The 18602-nt window shown below is 49.1% G+C and overlaps 1 protein-coding gene across 10 annotated transcripts in view; it reads left to right on the forward strand.

The window, feature by feature from the left end:
* The window catches only part of St3gal4 (ST3 beta-galactoside alpha-2,3-sialyltransferase 4), a 42183-nt gene extending 23802 nt beyond the window's left edge, over window positions 1-18381 (forward strand). For 4 of the 10 annotated variants that reach the window (XM_037207644.1, XM_028879065.2, XM_037207642.1 and 1 more), the window contains exons 2-11: window positions 10370-10445; window positions 10690-10801; window positions 11211-11291; window positions 11447-11544; window positions 11841-11901; window positions 12793-12888; window positions 12993-13182; window positions 13896-14039; window positions 16990-17133; window positions 17441-18381. In XM_037207644.1, the coding sequence (XP_037063539.1) occupies window positions 10430-10445; window positions 10690-10801; window positions 11211-11291; window positions 11447-11544; window positions 11841-11901; window positions 12793-12888; window positions 12993-13182; window positions 13896-14039; window positions 16990-17133; window positions 17441-17527 (1029 nt within the window). In that variant the 5' untranslated portion in view covers window positions 10370-10429 and the 3' untranslated portion in view covers window positions 17528-18381. Of the gene's footprint in view, window positions 1-9011; window positions 10123-10369; window positions 10446-10689; window positions 10802-11210; window positions 11292-11446; window positions 11545-11840; window positions 11902-12792; window positions 12889-12992; window positions 13183-13895; window positions 14040-16989; window positions 17134-17440 lie in introns of those variants that run through there. The other 6 variants (XM_028879067.1, XM_037207645.1, XM_037207640.1 and 3 more) reach the window with 5 other exon arrangements.
* Window positions 18382-18602: the final 221 nt, after the last annotated feature.

An 18602-nucleotide genomic window follows, 5' to 3' on the forward strand; every position in this document is an offset into this window, starting at 1 on the left:
CATGGCTGGGAGAAACCTGGGACAGGTCACTATTGGCAACCGTTTCTCCCTTATGTATCCTGGCCCTGACCTGGCCTCCAGAGTGGCCACTTGGTCACATGGGCTTCAGATTTCCAACGCTGAGAATTCATGGAATTTGGTGTCTGCCCCTCTAGGCAAACACCAGAAGTATAATTTTCAGAAGGCTCCTTGTGGTGTCTTGTGACTGGCAAGACATCAAATGGATGATGACTTAGCACTGTTATCAATCAAGACACTGTATCGTTGGATGATCCGATGCTTCTACCCGGATGTCTTCCAGGCTGGGGTATTAGGATGTGTATGGAGCCCAAGGGTGAGCACCAGAGCCTTGTGATTACATTGGGAAGGTTGTCTGCCTCCTTTTCATCTGTGCTTGGGTGGCTTGGAGGATGCCCCCGCTTCCACGGGTCGCCTTGAAGCATTTGGTCAGTTTCTCTGTCCTCTGCAGTCTCTCAGTGAGCCTGGAGGAACAGTCTCCCCGCAGGCTTCCTGTGATCACACTACACAGGGATGGGGACCGACATCCAGCCAGGACATTGCTGGGGGATGTGCCACGGGTGCCGAAGGGACTCGACCTATGACTGCTCTTTTTTGCATTCTTGTACCACCTACATTATGACAGTGATTCCTGATGGATAGACCCATTGTTTAAGATTTAATTATTTATTATGTATACAGGGTTCTGTCTGCATGTTTGCCTGCATGCCAGAAGAGGGCGTCAGGTCTCATTTTAGATGGTTGTGAGCCACCATGTGGTTGCTAGGAATTGAACTCAGGACCTCTGGAAGAGCAGTCAGTGCTCTTGATCTCTGAGCCATCTCTCCAGCCCCCAGATTCGTTTGTTAATCTAACAAATTTGTTTTGAGAGAGCTGTGTGCCAGGCACAGTTCTAATTATTGGTGGTACAACAGCAAGCAGAACAATTTTTAAAAATGTTTGCAGGTAGGTGAGCATTAGCTCTATGGGGGATTGCTGCTGGGAAGTGTGGGAAAGGTGAATGAAGAGCTAGATGCATAGATATCCAAGCCTGTGTCCAAGCCTTCCTACCTGACATACAGCAAGTGCAGAGGCTGAAGGGAGGTGTATGCCTAGCTTCCCTCACCAAGGCATGGAGGCAGGACACATGAGAGAAGAGTTAGGTGATAAGGAAGAGAGGAACTGGTCATGTGGGTCCCTGGAGCTCAGCAGAGGTGGGTCATGTGGATCTTTGTGGCATGGGAAGGTAAGTCATCAAATGGGGATCATTGTAAAGCAGAACCAGGGTATTGACCCTTTACTGAGAAGAAGAGCCTATGAGGTTGCATTAATCACATTATATTCAGTCCTCCTTGAATCCGCTGTGGGATAGTGGCAATCATACTAAGCTAAGAAGAAGTACTGCGCGTTAACTGACACCATGGAGACTCACCTTGGTAAAGTGGGAAAGGTCCTAATGGAGTTTAGTAGTTACAGTCCAAATATGCTGCTAAGTGTCCCATAGTACACGAGATGCTGCTACAGTGAGTTACCTGACTCCTAAAACCAACAGTGCAGAGGTTGAGAGAACCAGATCCTGCCTTTGGTAGCCGTGAATTTCAGTTATTAATAAAAGACATAGAACATCTTTCATAGACACATGGTGGCATGTGCCTATAATTCAGCACTCTGGAGGCTCCAGAAGGGTCAGGAGTTCCAGACCAACCTAGGCTACCTAGTGAGTTTAAAGTCAGCCACAGCAAAGTAGTAAGACTGGCTTTATTTTTACTTTTAAATTTTGTTTAATTTCTTACAAATCAGTTCTTTGAGAACTTCATACAATGTGTTTTGATCATTTTCACCCTTTCCCCAAACCCTTCCCAGATCCACTCCTCCTTCCCTGCACCAAACTTTGTGTCATTTTAAAAAAATATCCATCACATCCAATTTATACTCTCCGCATATTCTTGGATATGTGGCCTTCCACTGGGATGCGGTTGAGTTACCGGGGGCTACAGAAAGAAAAGAAAATGGACTCTTCCTCGCCCAGTAGCGGTCAGTTGCCAGCATCTCCATAGCTAGGAGCAGGACTCCATGCCCACCTCACCTCTTGACACCGGGATGCGGTCTGTGTTGACCTTGCACAGGTCGTATGCATGCTGTCACCGTCTCTCTGAGTTTCTTGTGCACCTTGCCTGATGTATCCTGAAGACATCTTGTCATTTCCTTTCTTTGCTTCTTATCCCCTTTCTACCTGCTCTTCCTCAATAATCCCTGGGCCTTGGTAGGAGGGTATGTGATGCAGATGTCCCATTTAGGGCTGAGATTCTGCAATCCTGGTCCTTGACCACTGTGAGCCTCTATGCTAACACTGTCTACTGCAAGGTTCTCTGATGAGACCAGCTTTAAAAATCAAAGTCTGTAAATGTATCTCAGTGATAAAATTCTTGCCTAGCATATGCGAGGCTTGGGTTTGAACCCCTGAAAACACACACACACACACACACACACACACACACACACACACACACACACACAGTCTTTAATTTTTTTATTACCACTTTTTTGGTCAAACATCTACTCTATAATATGGTGTGATAGCTGTGATAATATGGTCCGGAGACACAAAGAAATCTCTGATCAGAAGTTATTATTTCATGGACAAAAATATAAAAGCTTGTAATTCTATAATATGAAATTACAGTTTGGGATATATAATTCAGGCGTTCTAAATCTCCAGTTTCAGAAGTCAAAGGATATTGAGCAAGGCATTTAGTAACTATATAACATAAACCAGTAACTATAAGACGTAAGATTCTATGATCTGTTTAGTGCTTGAATCAATGTATAAACAGTAGTTTGTGGGAACAAAGCATCAGTTATTCAGAGATACCTGCAAAGATTCATAAGAGAGAGCAGGGCCATTTGAGCTAGGTGTCATAGGAATGGAATTGTCCAGCCGTTCAGGTTAGAGAGGGGTGAGGTTATTGTCTTAGTACCGTCATGGCCCTGTAATAGCATACAATAGGTGGGGTTGTTCATGATGGATTGAAGTTGTTTGGCTCATGGTGCCGGGGGCTGCCTCATGCCATAGTAGAAGGTGCAAAGGCAAATGTGTGGGGACAGCGAGGATTCATTCTCTCATATTTCATAATGAGGCATCCACTCCCTCCATAACTCCACCCATAAGGGAAGGGTTCTCAGGACCTAAACACATCTTAAAGGTCCCACCTCTCAATTTGGATCTTAAAAATCCAAAGTCTAGAGTCTCTAAATCAGGTGTGAGTAGAGACCTAGTCAAGGCAGATTTATCTAGTCAGAGACTATGTGTTTGATTTTCTTTATACTGTATTTTTTCTTCTCTTCACTTCTTCCTCTACTGTATTTTCTTCTCCTTTCTTTCCATGGTTTATTTTATAACTTAAAAATAGTATTTTTGAGCTGGGTGTGATGGCACATGATTTTAATCCCAGTACTTGGGAGGCAGAGGCAGGTGAGTTATTATGAGTTTGAGGCCAGCCTGGTCCATGTAGTGAGTTCTAGACCATCCAGGGGCCACACAATGAGATCCTGTCTCAAACACACACTAATAATATTTTGAGTGGAATAGTTAATGATAGGTTTTCTTTACTAATTTGAATTTGTCTATACATTTTCCTCTAGCTCCCACTGTAGCTGCATACTAAAAATGCTTCTGTTGTTTAACTCTGGGATATTCCCTCATTCTCATAGCAATTCATTTTTGACCCTTGAATTAGTTAGTCACTAGCCTGTGAAATTACACAAGCCACTTCCAAATTAGAATAGTGGGATAGGGTAAGAGGAGAAATCGGTAAAAAAGAGAGTGATAACTGGTCCTGTGGAGGTCTAAAACCCTACAAGGAAAACAATTACTCTCCAGAATAATTGTCCTTAACTCCGTCTCCTGTTTCTAGACAGTGGTTAGAGGTGTTGGGCCTTGGTACCCTAGACACCCTGCCCCATGATGTTTTTTGGCCTGCAGATTCAAGTCTTGCCCTCAGCTCTCAGACTGATGCTATGTTCTGGGGCCCTCCATTCTGGGATCTCAATGGAAGGCTTTGCCCACATGTAGATGGTCCCACTAGGCCTCCTAGGACCCCGCTGTGTTCTGACTCCACAGTTCCGCCGCCGCCAGGCCTTGCCTCTGTAAGAGTTTTCTTTGCCGGCTCCACCTAGGTCCTGGCCCCAGGCTGCCGTGACATCCTTTGAAATCCAGGCTGAGGAAGTCATGTCCTGTTGCTCTTACATGCTGTACCTACAGGGCTGGCACCCTGTGGGCACTGCCGCTGCTTGCCTCCTGCTGCCGCCTGTGGAGGGATGGGCCAAGCTGCTCCAGAGAGTGGGGGCTGAGACAGCAGAAGGCTGCCCAAGAATGTGGGGAGTAAAGGCGTATCACAGCCCTTGGCAGCGAGCCCCCAAGGTCTTGCCTCTCTTCTGTTTATTTTCTTCTCTTAAGCTTGGCATTCTGGGTGTGAAATGGGAGGGACCTCAATAGGCTTTTCCAAGGGGCCTTTGGGGTCATTCTCCCATTGTCCTGATGAATAGCCTCAGACCTCATTCTGTCTATACTAATCTTATCAGATGATTACTTGGCCACACCTGCATTTTCCTCCCATGAAACATTTAATTCTCTACAGAGTCCAGGCTGAGAATCCTCCAAATCCCTAAGTTCTGTTTTCTTTTAATTATAGATTCCATTTTAAAATCATGTCTTTATACTCACAGTCTACAGTCAAGCCACACAGCATCCCAGGTGCTTTGTGGTCCACCAAATATCCTCTTTCATCCTGCTGTCTTCCACAAAGTTTTAGGGCACAGACAATTCAGCCAAGTTGTCAGCCACTTTATTACCAGGACGGTCTTTTCTCTTTCTAACAACACTTGTGTAATCAGAAAGTCCAGACTTTGCCTGCGGTTCTGGTGTGAGCCCTTACCCGAACCTTTGTTCATCCTAACAGTACTTTTCCTAGCCCACACATACCGATTCTTCTAGCCTCTCCGCTCTCCCCAGTTCCAAAGGGAAGTCCACATTTTCAGGTATTTGTTACAGTGATAGCCCCACTTATCAAGACTAGGTCGTTTTTAGTCTGTTCTGTGCGGCTCTAACCACATTCTGTAGCCAGGATCATGTATAATGAACAAGTTCATTTGGATCACAGTTCTGGAGGGTGTGAAGTCCAAGGTGAGGCCTTCTGGCTAGTTCATCCCCAGACCAAAGGCAGAGAGTGGGAGTAGGGGAGCGGGTAAGAGGCTGAATTTGTCTTTTCACACTGGCTCTAGTTCCATCTTATGGAGTCCATTCCCGAGTTAAAGCACTGAGCACTCGTGAGAGCAGAGCTCTCTCCACAAAGTCCTGAGAATTGAACGCTAGCCAAGTGTTCTACTGTGGAGACCTTCCCACCTCTTCAAGGTCCCATCTCCGAGTACCACCCCATTCAGGATCAAGTGTGCACTGCATGAACTTTAGGGCTCACATCTAAACCATAGGAGGCATCCTGATGCAGACCAACCTGGGCAGAGTCGGGGGTGTGGAAGTAGGTGTTCTGTTAGTGTGCTTGGGGTACAGCTACTCCGTGTATCTTAGTTTCTTTTCTGGTTGATGGAACAAACCAGCTGGAACAAGCAATTGAAGGCAGGAAGGATCTGTTCTGGCTCACAGTTGGAGGGTCCAGTCCGTCCTGGTGACGAAGGCGCAGCAGCCAGGGTGAGAGGTGGCGGCTGGTCACACTGCATTCAGACTGGGGAAGCAGAGAGCCCTCGGAGTTGGTTCTCCACTCACTTTATAGTCAGTTTTGGCCACAGCCAATGGAATGGTTGGTTTTCCCAATTAAGTTATTCTGAAAGATCACTCAGACATGTCCTGGGTGACTCTAGGTCCTGTCAAGTTGACATTTATTAATCCTCCCACATACATTGGTGGTATACCTGCATTTGTAGCTTCCTGGTGATTCAGTGCCAACATTGTGGTCATGAGAGTGACTTTTTATCATATAGGATTCTTTTAGCTATCCTGGGTCTTTTGTTTTTCCATATGAAGTTGAGTATTTTTCTTTCCAAGTCTGTGAAGAATTGTGTTGGGATTTTGATGGGGATTGCATTGAATCTGTAGATTGCTTTTGGTAAGACTGCCATTTTTACTATGTTAATCCTACCTATCCATGAGCATGGGAGATCCTTCCATTTATGAGAGTGACTTTTGAGATGGTTTTGGAACGGAGCCCTCTAAGCCAGAGAAAGGTTTGCCGTGTGTCGTTTCTCGGCAAGAGGTGGAGTGGGCAGTACGGAAGTGAAGTGTAGAGGTTTGACCTTTGGAGGAAAGCCTGAAGCAAGGATAGCCTGAGGAGGGGATGAAGCAAACACAGGTGTCTGCAGAGACAGAACAGAAGAGGTGGGAAGGGCAGACGGGTGGGGAATTTGGCTGGACCTGATTCTGGGAAGGTGATAGAAGGGGACCCCTCATCCAGGTGGTAGCGTTTGCAGAGAGAAGTGATGGGTGAGTCTAGAGGTGTTAAAAGGGCAGGCTGATCTAGTTTTGTTGTTGTTGTTGTTGTTTTCTTTTTCTTATAGAACTGAGAGCCATCGGCGATATGGCTCCACGGTAGAGCGCTTGCCTAGCATGCCAAAGGCCTTGAGTTCAATCCAAACAGAAAAATCCTGAGGGACGGAAATTCAAGAGCTAAAGAGCACAGAACCAAAACAGCAAGCCTTGGACACACACACACACACACACACACACACACACACACACACACACACACACACAGTCCTAGACCCTCCCTCTCAGCAGTATCACTAAGCTGAGTCCCGTGGGTAACCTCAGCCCTTGGGGGATATTGATCAATAGGACTTTTTGGATAGCAGGAACTGGCTGGTTACCAGCTTCTACAGGGCCGTTTCTTCCTGTGTCCCTTGTTTGCCATTTTGAGAGTCCCCTGACTGTGCTTATCAGCTCACTTCAAGCCAGGGACACCTTGGTTCATGGAAGAATACCAGCGATGCAGACAGCTTTCCTGACGTCGGCTAGCTTCGCCTAGCAGGTTGGGTGAATAGATTCTTTTTGGCAGCTGGTTCAGAGGAGACGCTGCTGAGCCTTGGACTGGGTTGCAGGTTTCCCCTCAACAGATTGTCCTTGTAGCAACCAGTCTAAGAAGCCCTGTCCCCCTGGGATACCCAGGGACACAGAACAATCCTCTGGGCCTGGCCCAGCAAGGAAAGGAAATAGGATGTTTAAGTCCTAGGTTGGACACCTTGGAGAAAACCCTAAGACTAGCCAGGCTGCTTACAACTGTCCTGGTTCTGATTTGGAACGAAGATGTGCCAGTGTAGACCTGCATTGGGAAGGAGGCCAATGAAGGAGTAGTTGTCTTGTTGTTTGAGTTTGCTCCAAGCTACTTCCCAGTGACTGCCAAAGTCTCTTCCCTAAAGGTCAGTGCCAGAGTGTGGCTGAGTAGTTGTCTGTCATTGACTCCGGAACCTGTTCTATGCAGGATTTTCCATTTTGGCGGCATGCTAGAGTCACAGAGAAAGTGGGTCTGTTGTTTTGTTTGTTTGCTTTCCTTTTTACTAATGATGCCTGGCCTCTAACTAATGTGATAAAAGTCACAGAGAGACAGACCTGGACATCTAGATATTTTAAACCCCTCAGGTCACTGCACTGTGTAGGCAGCTTTAACTGGAAAGTTCCCCCTTAGGAAACTCTGGAGGAAGGAGGGTAGGAGAGGAGGCAGTTGATGAAGAATCCTGGCATGGAATTTTACAACTTGAAGTGTGGTCCTAACAAGGCCCAAGGGAGCTGGTAAGAGCATAGATCCTCAGGCCTCACCCATACTCTCTGGAATCAAAATGTGCTCATCAAAGGTTATGTAGTCATCTTTGGAGGCTGTCTATTTAATCTGGTGGTTTTCCACCGTGACTGCACATTAGAATCACCTGCCGTGTGTAAGCAAATTCCAGGGCTGGGCTAGACCAATGAACCGGAATGTCTTCATGTGGAACCCAGACAAATACCCATTAAGAATTTTAAGTGGTTTTATTTTTATATTTATTTCTTTTGTTTAGGGGGGGAGAGGGAGGGAACTTGTGTATGGAGGTCAGAGGACGACTAGAGGGAGTTGGTTCTCTCCTCCTGACCTGTGCATTGAACACAGGGAGTTCATTAGGCTTGGCCACAAGCACCTTTACCTGCTGAGCGTCTTGCTGCCCCTACAACAACAGACTAATCTCCTGTTCACCTGTCATCCAGAACCTCTTCCCTGAGCACAGCTTTTCAAACTTAAATGTAGGACCATGTGCAAATCTACATCCTGATTCTGTAGGTCTGCAGGAGGCCCAAGACTCTGCCTGGCTAATCAGGGTCCCTTTGGTGCTTACGTTGCTGAGCTGACAAATGCATTTTGAGCACCAGGGATTTAGCTATTGATTTACTTCCTATGTTGACAGCTGAAGAGAATGAGAGCCTGAGAAGGACATATGTTCCATGGTCACCTACCATGCCATTCATTTAATGCTTTTAGTTTTTAACTTTTGGTGGTCAGAGTTGGGGCTTATTAAAGATAGTTTAATATAATTTTAAGCATGAAGGCTTAGAGAGAGGTGCTTAGAAAGGTAGACCCCGGAGCATTGGTGTGAGTTTCTCAAAGAAGACTCATCCATTTAATGCTTTTAATGAAGTAATTAATTAGTTAATGTTTGAGACAGACTATGTAGTTCATGGGAGACAGCCATGCCGAAGAAGAAGCTTGTGTGATGAGGAGTGATTTGGAGATTGTTGCGGGCGGGTAGCAAGGGAAGGTGTGTTCACTTTGAGGAGAACTGTCAAGAATTATTAAGGGTGACTTTAACTAAAATTTAGGATAACAAATCTCACTTTTGGCTGAGTGAGTGTGGTGGCACCTATCTCTTTCACTCACTCACTTACTCACTCACACTCACACACACACTCTCATTCACACACTCACTCTCAGTCACACACACACACTCACTCACTCACACATGAAAGAAAGGAAAGAAGGGGAGAGAAAGAGAACAAAATAAAACAAAAATTAGTCTTTTTCTTTCTTTTGAGGAGGAGCATCTTCAGTCCCTCAGTGTTTTGCAGATGGCTGCTAATAACCCTACAGAGGAATGAGGAAGTGTCTGGCATGTCTGGTTTCTACCCTATACTCAGTTGTTGGGTTTTGCTTTGTGTTTTGGTGGGGTTTTTTTTGTTTGTTTGTTTGGTCATGGTTCTTGAACTCATAGTGGGATCTGGGGAATGTCTCCTCTTGGGGTCACAGCCTTGACTCCATAATAGGCGTGTATTCAGAATCATAGATTTATGATTGTGATGCACGACACTTCCTCCAGATGCTGATCCTGCCTCCAAGAAATAATCTAAGATGTTTTACTTGGCCTCAGGAGAGCACAAACTAGTGCTTCCTTCACAGTCTGCCATGAGTCATTTGCTCTGTAGGTGAAAATGCATGTCCCAGGATCCATCCAAACTGATCAAGCCCATGTCTGTGGAGTGCGTGTGCTCAGTGCATGGCTCTGTGATTTTTCTGTTCCTGACCGGTTGAGAAACAAACTGGATGGCAGCGACATAGGCTGGAAGAAGCGGGCACTTGGCGTCTCTACATCTACCTATGGCTGTTAAGCCACAGAGATTTCTTAGAAGTGTGATCTTAGAGGAGTTGGTCTATAGAACAATTTACGGCTTCTGCGCACTGACAAGGGAAGTAACCCTTGGCTCCTTGTAAATCCATACCCTTGGGGCTCCCTGGCCCCTCCCCTACTGCACCAGCCTTCCTTCCTGAGTTTACCATGTATCTTAGGAGGTGAGGCCTGGGTGCTGCCAGAGTCTAGAAGGGCTGGGAAGAGGGTTCCTTGAGGACCTTCACAGCCAGCCGCATCCTCACTCCCAGTATCTGTCCCGGTGCATCTGCCTGGCTGAAGTCTGCAGAGATCGCTCATGGGGCCAGAGGCAGCCGTGGCCCCAGATGGGATGAGCTTCAGCTGGACCAAGTACCAGTCAACATCTGGCATAGTTAACGTTTGTGTCGGAAATGGTGGATGCACCTCCTTGTCCCCCAAACTGGTTCTTCCTTGAGTCAAAGTGCTGGAGAACCTCATTGGACACTGGTGTCAGTAAGTCTGGCATGGGAACCGAAAGAGGGCTGGGGCCTCAGTTCCACTTCCTGCTGCAGGGCCCCACCAAGATCCCTCGCACTGCCCTCTGAGAGCTGAGGAGGAAGATCACCTGGGGCTGGCCGCCCCATGGCGTGGCTCTCTGCTCCTAGAGGAGGAAAGGGTCAGGCACGGGTGTGATCTGCTCTAGTGTCTAGGTAGGAGCGCAGGTGGAAACTGACTGACACCTGGAACTCCCGCCTCCTAGGTGGCCCGAGGCAGCCGGGATGACACTTCTCCCCAGGAACCCTGCTATCTGCTGAGAAACATGACCAGCAAATCCCGTGAGTGTTGTCCAGGGGCTCTCCCGAGCTGGAGGGTCCAGCAGCCATCCTCAGCAGCAGTGTCTTGGGATTCCCTCAGGGGTGGTAGACAGGCACACTGGGAGCCAGGGATCCTCTTTTCATCCTGAAATACCTGGGTCCCAGCTCCTGGGACAGGAGCCGCCAGGGACTGCTGTGCTGCGGGTAGAGGGATGGGCGAAGGAGAAGGTGGCCTGGAGCTGTGCCTTCCTGTCTCTGCCTCCAGCTCCTCTGTGCATGTACCTTGCAGGCTGGAAGTTCCTGGCCATGCTGGCTCTGGTCCTTGTCGCTGTCATGGTGTGGTATTCCATCTCCCGAGAAGATAGGTACGTTGAACTGTGAGTACGCTTTCTGTGTCTTTCCGTTGTTTCTTGTCAGAGATGGGCTGATACAAGGGCAGGGCGCCTAGCAAGGCAGGAAGCTTTGGAGACCCTCGGCCTGACCTCTCCTCTTCAGCGGCTAGCCTAGAGTCCTTTCATGAGGGTGGGTGGGAGGGCGAGGGGTGGGGATCCAGGTGGTTTTTGTGATCTCTCACAGAGGAAATACTGAGGCAGAAAGCTCTGCACCCTCCATGGTTTGGGTTCAAAGTGGAACTTGGGTTGAGGAGATGCTAACTCTGTAATCCTTCTCCAGTACCACAGGAGCTCTGTGCCATCACTGGGGACTGGGGAGGTGGACCCTGCCTGGGATGCTGGCCTCGGGGCCTCAGTTGACTGGGTCTCCTGACTCTTCTCTTCCTCTCTCCAGCTTTTATTTTCCCATCACAGAGAAGAAAGAGCTGTGCTCCCAGGGTGAGGCAGAGAGGCAGGCCTCTAAGATTTTCGGCAAGTAAGCACCCGGTGATGGGACAGGGCATGGGGGAATGCAGGATGGAGGGGGTTTTGCCTCATTGCTAACTGGCTGGAGGGTAGATGAAACTGGAATGACAAAGGCCTGACCTTGTTCAGCCAGACTAATCTCTTTCTCACCCCTACCCTGTGTAGCCATTCTAGGGAAAAGCCCATCTTCCTGCAGCTTAAGGATTATTTCTGGGTGAAGACACCATCGGCCTATGAGTTGCCCTTTGGGACCAAAGGGAGTGGTGAGTTATTGCTCAGCTCAGTGGACTAGCAGCTCACGACCTGTGGGTTGTTGTTCTGTGCGACCAACGGAAGTGGTACAATCATGAGTTGTCCTACCCAAGCACGTGGGACGTTCATATCCTGTTCATGTGAGCCACACTGTTGGCCATTGCTGTCCACTGGCTCTAGGCCTGGGTTCTTTGCCCAGACTCAGGTACCTAGGTCAAGGAGAGAAAATCTGGGGAGTGGAGCGGGAGCAGCCCTTTAGAATGCTGATGACCATAGTCTCGGTTTCTTCTATTCGTTCTTTTTGTAGAAGACCTTCTTCTCCGGGTGTTGGCCATCACTAGCTATTCTGTCCCTGAGAGCATACAGAGGTAAGGAGGGATTCTTCTCTCTGCAGTCTGGGCACCTTTCCCCGCTCCAGTGTCAGATCAGCTTGGTTAGTACCGTGTCAACCAGCCTTCGGTCGCTGGTTCACTGTGGCCAGTTTGACACTCCCTAGCCTGCCTGTCTCCAGGGACTACAGGTATTCTAAAACCACAGCAAGCTGGGCGGTGGTGGCGCACGCCTTTGATCCCAGCACTCGGGAGGCAGAACCAGGTGGATCTCTGTGAGTTCAAGGCCAGCCTGGTCCACAGAGCGAGATCCAGGACAGGTACCAAAACTACACAGAGAAACCCTGTCTCAAAAAAAAAAAAAAACGAAACAAAACAACAACAACAACAAAATTATAAAAACCACAGCAACCTAGCCTGAGCATCTAGATGCCAGAGTAGGCAGAAGTATTGCCATGGCAACAGATAGACCTGAGCAACAGGCAAGTGAGCTGTGTCCTAGGGTTTCTCCTCCCCTCCCTTCTCCTCTTCTCTCTATTCGTGCTTTTTTTTTTTTAACTTTATGTAGCCCAGGATGGATTTGAATTCTGCACTTTTCTTCTGTGACACTGCCTAAGTGCTGAGGTTACAGATGTGTGCCAGCTTACCCAGCTCTTGTTCCCGGGGTTGCCTGTGGTAATCCACATGCTTCCCTTCCTCTTATTATCTCTTTGCCATGCTGGCTTGTTTGTACTTCACTTTGATGCCCAGGACTTCAAGGTCAGTAAGACCATTAGCAGGGCCACTTAGCATGCCTGATCCATGCAGATCATCAGGGGCCGAGGAGAACCTAGAGGTGACCCGAGGTGGCCCCCAGGCAGATGCAGAGCATCGAGAGTTCAGCAGAGCAGGGGCTCCTTCTGGGTTTGACCGCTCCTCTTCCCACGGCAGCCTCGAGTGTCGTCGCTGTGTTGTGGTGGGGAACGGGCACCGGTTGCGCAACAGCTCACTGGGAAGTGTCATCAACAAGTACGATGTGGTCATCAGGTGCGTGACCATCCCTCCTGCCTCTTTTGGGGCCCTGGATGTCCCAAACGGGGCTGGCAAGAGGCCCGACATCTCTAGTAATGGATATTCTTCCCCTGGTCCAGATTGAACAATGCTCCTGTGGCTGGTTACGAGGGAGACGTGGGCTCCAAGACCACCATACGTCTCTTCTACCCTGAGTCGGCCCACTTCGACCCCAAAATGGAAAACAACCCAGACACACTCTTGGTCCTGGTAGCTTTCAAGGCAATGGACTTCCACTGGATTGAGACCATCTTGAGTGATAAGAAGCGGGTAAATTGGGACTGATGGGGGAGAGAGAGAGATGGTTATGGGGATGCTATCCTTGTCAGGGCTTCATGACCCACAGAGTGCCTTGTGATGACTCGAAAGAGTTGGTGAAGGGACAGCCAGAGCCTTGGGCCTCTCGCCAAGGGCATTGTTTTATAGGGCAGCTGATCAGCTGCCCTGCGTTATAGCTGAAGAGCCTGTAGGAGTTGGGGTGGCAGCCAGAGGCCCTTTGGGCTGGAAGGTTGCCTGGAATAGCAGCACTGTCAGAATGTGTGAGAAACCCTGGAACAGGGGAGCTGTCCCACAGTCACCTTGGAACAGGCAGTATTTTTGTGCCTTTCTTGATGGTCCTCACAAAGAGCCTACTCCCTCACTTGGCCATCTGGTTAAAGGCTGAACTGTCTGATCTGGCATTTTTTTGCCCGGTGTGTAGACAGTCTAAGGCTCAAGCCCCTTCTTGTCTGCATATCTCTGAAACAGGTAGTGGTCAGAACCCCGCACTCTCCACATTACCCTTCCTTCCTCATAAGGGGACCCTTCGACCTCCTTTGGTCTCTCATCTCTGGCACAAGCGTTACCTCAATTCTGCTGCGCGCTTGAGGTATCAGCCTTGACTTGTGGACCCCATCCTCTGCCTGAAGACCACCGACTGGGTTAGAGTTCAGAAACAGGTCTTTATCTGTTTTCATCTCTCCCTTCTGACCCTCCCCCCCTAGGTGCGCAAAGGTTTCTGGAAGCAGCCTCCCCTCATCTGGGATGTCAACCCCAAACAGATTCGGATTCTCAACCCCTTCTTTATGGAGATTGCAGCGGACAAGCTCCTGGGCCTGCCCATACAGCAGCCTCGAAAGATCAAGCAGGTGATGAGAAAGAAGCTGGGAACAGCGAGACCAAGCCGGGAGGAGATTGGGGTCCCCGGGTGGAAAGTCAGGAGGAACTCTTGAGAGGGTGCAGCTTGCCCTTGACCTTTGAAGACAGGCTTCATAGTGTGCTGCCCTGATGGACAGTGTGTACTTTGGAGAACTGAATGGGGGCACCCTGAAAGAAGGAGTGAGCGAAAGGTCTCGATTGGACTTGGGCACTGGACTTGACGATGTTTTTGGCAGGTTCTGGTCAGAGCCTGTAAACTGGGAGCTGCCGGTATACTCACTGGCCCTATCTTTGAGAATAGCCTGAGTCACTGAGGAGTTACTGTTAGATGCCTGTCTTGGAACATACTGATCTGATGTCTTGAGTGTCATGGGGATGGCGAACCAGTTTAGGGAGCTGTCACAGTTTTGTGAGTCTCAGCTTTGATTTCAGCACTCTGTGTCCTGGTACGTCACTGGCAGGGTTTACCCCATAGTGTAGCTTTACAGACAGTTTTCCCATGTGTCTTAGACTTTCTCGTGGGGGCATGTGAGAAAGCAGAAGGAGGTCACCAGCAGGCATCGGCAGGACTCACGGTTCTTCACTTGCTGTGGTTATCAGGCAGGCCTAGGACTGGGGGATTTCAATTGCTTATCTGCATGGTGGGGATAATATTTGTGCTGACCTCTTAAGTCTATGGCAGGACTTAAGATAACGAAGTTGGAACACAGTGGCTGCTCTAACAGCATCTGTCCCTTGTTGTCTTCCTGTTCGTTTTCTAGAGACAGGCTGGCCTCAAACTCTTGGTAATCCTTCCAAGTGCTGGGGTTACAAGGATGAGCCACTATACCCAGCTAATATTAGCCAGATTTTAAATAAATATGCTTATTCTTGACTATCTATGTTATTCAACGCCATGCGTTGGACGCCTGCAGCGTGACTGCCTAGTGGTGAGCCTGAGCCCACGTGCTTGGAGACTAACCTGTGCCCCTGCTCTGAACAGATGCTGTGGAGCAGGATTAAGCAGTTCTAGGTTTCCTGCTGGATGAATGGGCCAGTGTGCTCTACTTAGTGAATACAGAGAATGCCAGGAGGAGGGGCAGTGTGGTGACTGTATGGAGCAGAGCTGCTGAGGAAGTGGTGGCCACGTGATTCTGCAGGCCCCCAAACTGGATGCAAGACCACAGGGTGGTTAAAGTGGCAGGGGTGGCCAGGGGTGGCAGTAGATGCCTGTAGTCCCAGCCCTTGAAAGGTAGAGGGAGGATTTCAAAGTTAGCCTCGGCTGCAGAGTAAGTTCAAAGCCAGCCAGGGCTACGTGAGCTCCTGTCTTACAAGGCAGCAAGGGTGAAAAAGAAGGCTTACCAAGAAGCAGTGAGGGGACAAAGACAATTGAAAGAGATGCTGGGAGAAAATTGGCTTTAAGAGGCCTTATGGAGTCCAGGAAGTGACTCTCGGGTGGGTGGGCAGGTGACGTGTTCTGTAAAGCAGGTCGTTGGAGGTTAGCAGGGCAAGCTTTCTGAAGTTTGAATATTAAATTGACCATTGCTGTGGATAACTTGGGGATGGAGGGAATGGGATCCTCACAGCAGCCCATAAGGTGGGCAGGCAGGCAAGGTACCGTTGACCCTGCCCTACAGAGGCATATATCATCATCCCATGGAAGATCCCACAGCCACGAGTGTCAACCCGTCAGGTCCCAGGAGGAGGGCAGGCCCCCCAGTTCCCTCATTTATAAAATGAGGCTGATAATAGTATCTGGGCATATGTGTTAGGAAGGGGATTGAAGGGGGTGGTGTATTATACAGACAGGATCATGGCGATTGTCACTGTTGTCATCCTGCTTGCCATGAACCTCCCTGGAGACCCAGATCTGTGGAGGTGAATTACCAGTATGCTGCTGTGTCGGCCAGACTTTCATCCCTGACAGCAGCAACTGACAAATGGGCAGATGGATTTTGCTCATGGTCTCAGAGGTTCCCATCAGTCATGGCAGGAAGGACATGATGGAACTGGGCACTCACATGTGGCACGTGGGAAGCAGAGAGAAAATACCTACAGGTCCCTTACCTACCGGACAGTGGCCACCCACCTTTAGGGTGAGTGTTCGCTCTTTAGTGAACCCTTACTCCTTCACAGACACCCTTAGAAGTGTACTATAGGGGGGGCTGGAGAGATGGCTCAGTGGTTAAGAGCACCGACTGCGCTTCCAGAGGTCCTGAGTTCAATTCCCAGCAACCACATGGTGGATCACAACCATCTATAATGAGATCTGGTGCCCTCTTCGGGCCTGCAGGTGTACATGCAGGCAGAACACTGTATATGTAATAAATAAATAAACCTTAAAAAAAATGTGTACTATAATAATTCTGTAGGTACATCTCAATCTAACCAGGTTGACAAGATAACCACAGTAGCCACTAGACATACAACAATTTAAAACTTAGCAACCGAGGGGGTGGCTTAGTAGCTCACGACACTCACTGCTTCTGCAGAGTACTTGGGTTTTCTTATATGCACCCACTTTGGGCAATTCACCACCACCTGTAACCCTAGTTCCAGGGGACCCAATGCCTTCTTCCAGCCCCTGGAGGCTTCTGCATGCACATGGTGCCCATAACTCAAGCAGGCGCGTACACGTAGAAATAATAAATAGTTAAATCTCTAAATTTAAAACTTAATAATCAGGGGTGTGGAGCAGCATTAGAGCACTTGCCTAGAATATAGGAGGCCCAGGTTCTAGCTCCTGCACAGCAAAAAGTTTAGAATTTCATAGGGTAGCAAATCACTTCCTCGGCTGCATTAGCTGCATTCAGGTGCTCAGTTGGTTAGCCGTTGCCCCTTTGGACAGCTAAGGCAAAGGATATTTCCATGGCAGAGCACGGAGCCTGAGTGTGTGTGAGGTGGGTGGTGGTGGAGGAGAGGATTTGGGCTCCTTCAAATGCCCTCCTACTCTGCCCTCAGAAGCCAACCACAGGTCTGCTAGCCATCACCTTGGCCCTACACCTCTGCGACTTAGTGCACATCGCTGGCTTCGGCTACCCGGACGCCTACAACAAGAAACAGACCATCCACTACTACGAACAGATCACTCTGAAGTCTATGGCGGTAAGCAGCCCTCCCTGCTTGGGAGTCCAGTGAGCCACATCGAGAGGGATGCTGGGTGCGGGGGAGGTGCGGGGACGGAAAGTGGTCTGGGATGTGCTCATTCAGTGTCAGAAGTGGGACCTGGGCCTCTGGACACCCCAGCTGGCATCCTCTGCATTTGCCACATGACTTCTGTCTCCTTTCTGAGAGCCCACATAAGAAAAAAAACTCCCAAGGAGTGTGGGACCAGAAAGTGGGGAGGGAGACCTTTCTGAAGACAGAGAGCTACCTGGGGGCCCCTCACTGACTTCCTTGGCCGTCTCCACAGGGGTCAGGGCACAATGTCTCCCAAGAGGCTGTAGCCATCAAGCGGATGCTAGAGATGGGAGCCGTCAGGAACCTCACCTACTTCTGACTTGGATGAAAGCTGTAACACGCCAGTTCCCTACGCTGCCATGGGAGTGGCCCCTGTCTAGGGCTTCTGGATGCCTGGTGCCAGTACAACTCACTTGAACTCACCCTCAGTGGGGAGGGTGTCCTGGGACTGGTCAGGTCTCAGGAGAGGCTGTGTCTCTGATTCCTCTGGTGGAGTCCACCTCCAGACAGGGTGGACACACTGAGGCTACAGGAGCCTGGCCAAGGGAGGGGGGGGCTTGCTGCTGTGGCATCCCCTCTCTGCCAGCACAAAGAGGTTTTGTTTGTTCTGGGGGCTCCTTTTTTTTAAATTTTGTTTGTTTGTTTGGGTTTTTGTTATTGTTGTTGTTGTTGTTGCTTGTTTGTTTGTTCTTTTGTTCTGTTTTTGAGACAGGGTCTGACTGTGTAGCCCTGGCTTATCTGGAACTCACTATGTAGACCAGGCTGGCCTTGAACTCACAGAGATCCACCTGCCTCTGCCTCCCAAGTGTTGGGATTAAAGGTGTGTGCGAACACGCCTGGCCCCAGCAACAAGAGATTATTTAACGTGCTATTTAATTAAGGAGAAGAAAAATGCAATGGGCTGGTCCCGTGGCATTCACAGAAGGGACACAACACAGTGTTCTGCCCACTTTTTAATAAGATTTACAGAAAATTGGCCTGTTAAGGCCCTGACCTAGAGCTGGCCTCCCGGGAGGATGGAGGCAGTGAGTGGGAGGCTGTCCTCCAGAGAGGGTTTGCTACCTCCCAGCAGGCATGGGAAGGGCATTGACAAGGGGGCTCCATCTAGAAGGGGCCTCACCTGAAAAAGAGATTACAAAAGACCAATAAAATATTTTTTTTCCTAAAATGGAAGCACCTGTGAGGCCGTGTGTCTTTTTGGGTTGGGGAGAATATGGCTGGGAGTGTGATCGCGTACAGACCTGAGATTATAGCAGGATACAGTCATTTCGGCAAAGAATTTGTACTGAGATGGTGCCCAGGTGAGCACTGCCACCCTGGCAGAGGGTATGAGCAAGCAGTGCCCAGATCAGCCCTAGCTTCAGACACCCAGCCTGGTGTCTTTCATCCCCAGG

Source organism: Peromyscus leucopus, chromosome 7, assembly GCF_004664715.2.
Source record: "Peromyscus leucopus breed LL Stock chromosome 7, UCI_PerLeu_2.1, whole genome shotgun sequence".
NCBI classification, from domain to species: domain Eukaryota; kingdom Metazoa; phylum Chordata; class Mammalia; order Rodentia; family Cricetidae; genus Peromyscus; species Peromyscus leucopus.